The 6,011-nt window shown below is 43.0% G+C and overlaps 1 protein-coding gene across 1 annotated transcript; it reads left to right on the forward strand.

Annotated features, from left to right (window-relative positions):
• Positions 1-292: 292 nt before the first annotated feature.
• Positions 293-2,453, forward strand: LIF (LIF interleukin 6 family cytokine; the record flags this gene model as incomplete). The annotated part of the gene is made up of 2 exons (XM_081338825.1): positions 293-394; positions 2,016-2,453. 2 exons carry the CDS (start codon positions 293-295, stop codon positions 2,451-2,453), a joined length of 540 nt encoding a protein of 179 aa, XP_081194951.1.
• Positions 2,454-6,011: the final 3,558 nt, after the last annotated feature.

A 6,011-nucleotide genomic window follows, 5' to 3' on the forward strand; every position in this document is an offset into this window, starting at 1 on the left:
AAATAATGCTGAAAGTTCCATAAAATAAAAATAAAAAAATAAAAATACAAAGGCGATTTAGAAAAACAAAAATTGCAAACAGTGGCAAAATCAGGAGAAATGGGAAAACGAGAACAAATTGAGATGAAAGTTTGTGAGGTTCAGAAGCTTTTTTTATTATTATTATTTTCTTACTAGCAGAAAAATTCACCTCCTCTGCTTTGTTTTCCAACCAGGAGTTATCTCCACGCTGCTGATCGCACACTGCAGATTCTCATCTGGGAGACCTTTGCACCCAGACAGAAACAATTCCATGTGTCACGGTGTTCGGCCTTGCAAGCACCCTGTCTTTGATCAAGTGCGGTGCCTGGTGTCACGTCTGAACACGTCAGCTCCGGAGTTATTTGAGAGTTATGTAAGTGATCTCTGTTGTATCTCTTCCCTCTCCTAAGTACAGGTAGTCCTTGACTTATGACTGTAGACGAGCTTTGAATTGCAGTCATAAATTCGTGCCATTTTGTGCACAAAAATGGGAGAATGCTTTGGTTCCCAGAATGGACGAATAGCTGCAACAGTTAATGGAGTTAGCAGAGAGGTCTAAATGGACTGTTTTGATTGAAAGAAAAGAATACAATTAATTTTGTTTCTACAGTGGTACCTTGGTACTCAACTCTTTGAAACTCATTGAATTTGATAAAGGTAAAGGTCAAGGTTCCCCCGCACATGCGTGCTAGTCGTTTCCGACTCTAGGGGCCGGTGCTCATCTCCGTTTCAAAGCTGAAGAGCCAGCGCTTGTCCGAGGACGTCTCCGTGGTCATGTGGCCGGCATGACTAGACGCCAAAGGTGCACGGAACGCTGTTACCTTCCCACCGGAGTGGTCCCTATTTTTCTAGTTGCATTTTTACGTGCCTTCGAACTGCTAGGTTGGCAGAAGCTGGGATGAGTAGCAGGCGCTCACTCTGCTACGCGGCACTCGGGATTCGACCCGCCAAACTGCCGACCTTCTGATCGACAAGCTCAGCGTCCTAACCCACTGAGCCACCGCATCCCTCTCAATGCCAAATCTGAACTGAAAATTTTGCCCTGGTACTCATTGTTTGTGCTAGAATTTGTCGGTGTCGGCTGCCTTATGACTCACTCACTTTCCTTATGGGGAAAAATTTGTTTGTTACTCATTGTTTTTGATACTCATCGGAACCAATCAAGGATGAGTACCAAGGTACCACTGTGCTTGAAACCCACTTCTGGACTTTGTGCTTGTGAAAAAAAATATGGATGTTTGGTTTTGGGCTTTGCTGGTTAGATACGTTAGTTGCTATGGAAATGGCTAGTATACAGTATTACGTAAAAGTAAAAAGTTGAGGTTGTATGTTATTGGCTTATTCTACGGCACCAAAAGGAGTCAGAGGTCACTGAGTGAAGGTAGCACGTGAATTTGGAAAGTTCCCAACATGTTTCACCCTCCAAACATGGGTGCAAAAGAGGGGAAGTGTTCAAGCTTGGTCGTTTTAAGACCATGCTGACTGGGGAATTGATTTGATTTGATTTGATTAAATTTATATGCCGCCCTTCTCCCTGAGGACTCAGGGCGGCTCACAACCATAAAAATTTAAAAACATAAAGTAAAAAATTTAAAAAAGAATTAAACAATAGATGCAATAATTACAAGACAATTTAACCCAGTAAAAAGCCTAATTAAAAAACGTAGTCAGTCCAGGCCCGCTGGTTGGAACAACCAGGTCTTCAGGTCACGGTGGAAGGACCGAAGGTCAGGGGCCGTCCGCAGCTCCGGGGGTAGTTTATTCCAGAGGGTCGGCGCACCCACAGAGAAGGCTCTCCCCCTGGGGGTCGCCAGCCAGCATTGCCTGGCTGAATTCTGGGAGTGGAAGTCCACAGTTCTTGGCCGTGGCCGTGGTTGGAGACTCCTGGCGTGAAGGTTGCATTCCAAAACGGAAGGGGGTCTTTTGCTTTGTCTTCTGAAATAATGGATGTTTTTGACGGCCCTTAATTTGGTTCTCTCGTTTCTCTGGAGCAGCTCCGAAGCCAAGGTCCCCCTTTCAGCGAGAAGAAGGAGCTGGATGACTTTTGTGAGCCTGACCAGGCGTTTCCTCTTTTCGTCAGCTCACTGAGTGACAAGGAGAGGGTGATCAACCTCTACCAGATCTTTGTCTTCTTTAATGCCTCCTTGGACAACATCACAAAAGACCAGGAAAGCTTCAACAGAGAGTCCAGGGAAGACTTGCTACGGCGACTCAGAAACACCACCAACAACACCGCAGGCCTCCTGTCCAACCTCACCTGCCTGCTCTGCTCCAAGTACAAGGTCAGTCACGTGGACGTGACCTACGGCAATCATTCCAGCACAGACAGCTTTGAGAAGAAACAAAAAGGTTGCCAGATACTCCGGAAATACACAAAAGTCATCAGCCATGCTGCGCAAGCTTTGGGACATTGTCGTCACAAGCAGACATGATGCTAAACTGCCCTCCCTCGCCTGATCCTCTTTTTCCTCTTCCTCGTCCTCCTCCTCTTCCTCCTTCCGGCGCTTCTGATACTTCTCCTGTAATTTCAGCCTCTAGGCCACTAGCTTGTCTTGAAATAGTTTTCCACCCAGTTTTGAGGTGGAAATACCAGAGTATTTATTTGCATCTCTCTCAGGGTTGTGTTACACACACAAAAATCAACCTCTCTGCCGTCTTTCCTATTTTTATTCCTCTTAAAACAGCCAGAGAGTCCAGCACCTTAAAAAAATATTTAAAGGACAATGAAAATCAAGAAGATTAACTTATATTTGCAATAGTGGCGATTAACTTATATATATATATATATAAGCAAAGGATGGGATGAAAGTATGGGAATTAACATTTTTCTGCTAACAGCGGGAATAACTTAACAGCCCTTTTTTGCAGGGCTAAAAAAAACCTTCCCAAAGCCTCAGGCATTTGTGAAAATTGGAATATTCCTTTTTAGTCATTGTCTAGTTTAATTTAATAATAGTTTAATAATAGTTTGGCGTATTTTTATGATAATATCTAATATTATTTCATTGTGCTGTATTGGAGATATTGGGCTGTGTGTGTTTATACGTATCTGTAGATGCACATGTACACAGACAGCCACACGTATAGTTTACTGCTGGCTAGTATGAAAGATTAGTCTTTCAGCTGCCAGAAACCGTCCCTTAAAAAAAAGATTATATTTTTTTTTCCCCAGTGACTTCTTCCCCGGTAGAAGCAGACATATAGGGTGAGATTTTTGTACTATTGGGGGATCAAGCTCCTTCTTGTGGGTCAGACTGCTAAATTTATAGATGTGTGAAAGCCTAGTTAGATGCCTGTTGCGTGTCTTTTCGGCCCCGAATCACCAGGGCCCCATGTGCTTTGGTGATCTGTGGCTGCAGTTTAACGCAGGGATTTCAGGACATTTGTGGGGGGGGGCCTTTCGGTCTGGTAGTTGCCCATCCTCATCGTCATAGCGTTTGGGATTATCTTGTCCTATGAACCAGAGGCATAAAAAGGGATTGGGTTCTTAAATAGCCAGAAAGGGGGATGGCCATCCAAACGAGAGTCTCCGCAAGAGAAATCAAAATAATTGTCACCACCATCCATTTTTGAAGCCCTGTCCTCTTTTCCACGAGCCCTCGCTCTCCAACCGCAAAGATTGTAATCCTCAGGTTCCTTCCAAAGGCGCTGTTTCAAGGAGGCAAATGGACTTGCTTTGTTTTTCTCTTCTCATCCAGGAAGCTTCTTCGGTTCTGACTGAAGGATGGGAGGATAGAAGGATTTATATTCCTTGCAGTCATCTGGTCGTTAGTACTCTTTCTGAGAGTTGTCGAGGCCCCTTGGAGGTTTATTTGAATAGCGCAAATGGGTGTGGAACTTTCTTGGAGCTGCTGAAAGGACTGTGTTGTAGACAGGAGATGGGTGTGTGTGTGTGGTATCCCTCCCCCTCTGTTAAGAGAGGGCTGTTCAGTTTTCATGCAGAGGGCCTCTTCGAGCAGCAGTCCCCTCTGTCCAGAATGTGGACTTTGCTGAGAAGCAAAATGTCTTCAAAGAAAACCCAGGGAGTCCAGTTGCCTCTTGAAAATGCACTTTGGGGACAGCCTTAGATCTGGACAACTGAGGATCTTTATAGACGTTTGCCTTCCTTCACTACTGGCCACGCTAGCTGAGCCCAGCATATTTGGAAATTCAGAATTCATATCTGGTCCAGAAGCTGAGTTGAATGAGGGACACTCCCGGTAAATCCTGCCTTAATGTCCAACTCACTAAACACCTTATTCGATCTCTCTTCCCCCAACCACGCAATCTTGTATGATAAGTAACAATGCCAATCTACCTCACAGGACTGTTGTGGAAATGATCTAAAATGCTTTGAATGTTCTACTATTATTTATTATTCCCTTAAAAAAAAACCACAATATTCTGAGACTTCCCTCCAGATCAAAAAGGATTTTGTCTTCCGGTGTTTGGCCACTTGCTTTTTCTGCAGATTTTTACGTAAAGAAATTTCTTTTAGACTATGCATCAATGTGCACTAAAAATGATAAAGAGAGAGAGAGAGAAAGACAGAAAGAGATTGAGAGAAAAGGTGCAATCAGCTCCCAGTTTTGATGAACAGAATAATCCCAGCTGACAATTCTAATCCCAACCCCAACTCAGAAGGGAAATTTAGAAAAATGTGCGCAGAGCAAAACTGCAGTGGAAAAAATGGCCGATGCATTTTACAAGCAAATTGGTGGGTGTTGAACTAAATGAATGCGTTGGTTCAATTTCATGCAATTCACCTTTATGCAGGCCAGCAAATTTGTAGTTAAGAGCCCATTCTGAGGCAACTTCCAAGCTACAGGTTGGATGCATTCACAAAGCATGCTTAGCCTTCCTTACCAAATTAACGTGTTTTTCTCGATTTGCACAAGACCTGGACCTGAAACTAAAGTCCCACTGCGAACTAGCCAAGATTTAAAACTAACCGTGCTTAGTATGTTCTATGAATGCAGTCACTGGATGTGTAACTGACATGGTTAATAGGGTTGTGGGGACACGGCTACCTGAGGTCCCTCACTACTGAGAATTTAGTTTGCTTGAAGTGTTATCTCCTGGGACTTCCTCAGGACATCACTGACAAATGACAAGAGATTGCTTTTAAAAATGAATAGCAAACAGATAAATATTTGCATAGGTCTTTCGGAGGTGGCATCTTGTTGTGTTGAGCCATCGAGTTTCTGTACCATAATTAGTCACTTGAAGACTTCAGCCATTTTTTCTTGGTTTGTTTATCTCCCATTGCTTGGCATATACTCCTGGTCCAACTCCTTCTCCCCAACTGGAGATAATTTTTTTTTTAAAAAGGCTAGGAGGTTTATCTGTCCCATTCCTCAGGTTTGTCAACCTTTCTCTCTATCCCAGCCTCTGAGATGGCTCCTTCTGATGGTTGACAAGACCAGAGCTTGCTAACCTTGGAAAGAGCCAGCTGTAAAGCTGCAGGGAACTCACCCAGAAGTTCTGGAGATGATAGGGACATGAGGAAGGTAGATAGGAAGGAACCCAGGTCAGATTCAGCTCTAGCACGATGGGAATGTGCAGAGATGTTTGACCAATGGATGGTTGCCTAAAGCATCGTGATTGTGCCTTAGAATTTGAATGCGATGTATTTTGCGTCCTGTCCAAAGTTTGGGACTTTTAAGAGAGCTCCCGCACAAACCTATCCTTAGACTGTTGTTTGTTCGTTCTTCATGATGATAATGATAATAATAATAATAATAATAATTAATAATAATAATAATAATTATATATTTATTTGGGCCTAGGCAAGAGGATGTTCAGTTTTGACTGAATGAGGCACCAAGCAATGATCTGTTTGGTGTTAGCTCTCACAATGTTTTATGTGACTGTGTGGAAAAAATTATGGATGCTTCGACGGCATAAAATGTTTATATTTTTATACTTTGGATTTTATATGCATTTTATAAAATAAATTGTATTTTTAAAAAAGACTCCTCAGAATCTTGTTATGATTTCTCAGTCTTAGC

The sequence above is a fragment of the Vipera berus genome (genome assembly GCF_964194415.1).
Source record: "Vipera berus genome assembly, chromosome: 14".
Taxonomy (NCBI): Eukaryota; Metazoa; Chordata; class Lepidosauria; order Squamata; family Viperidae; genus Vipera; species Vipera berus.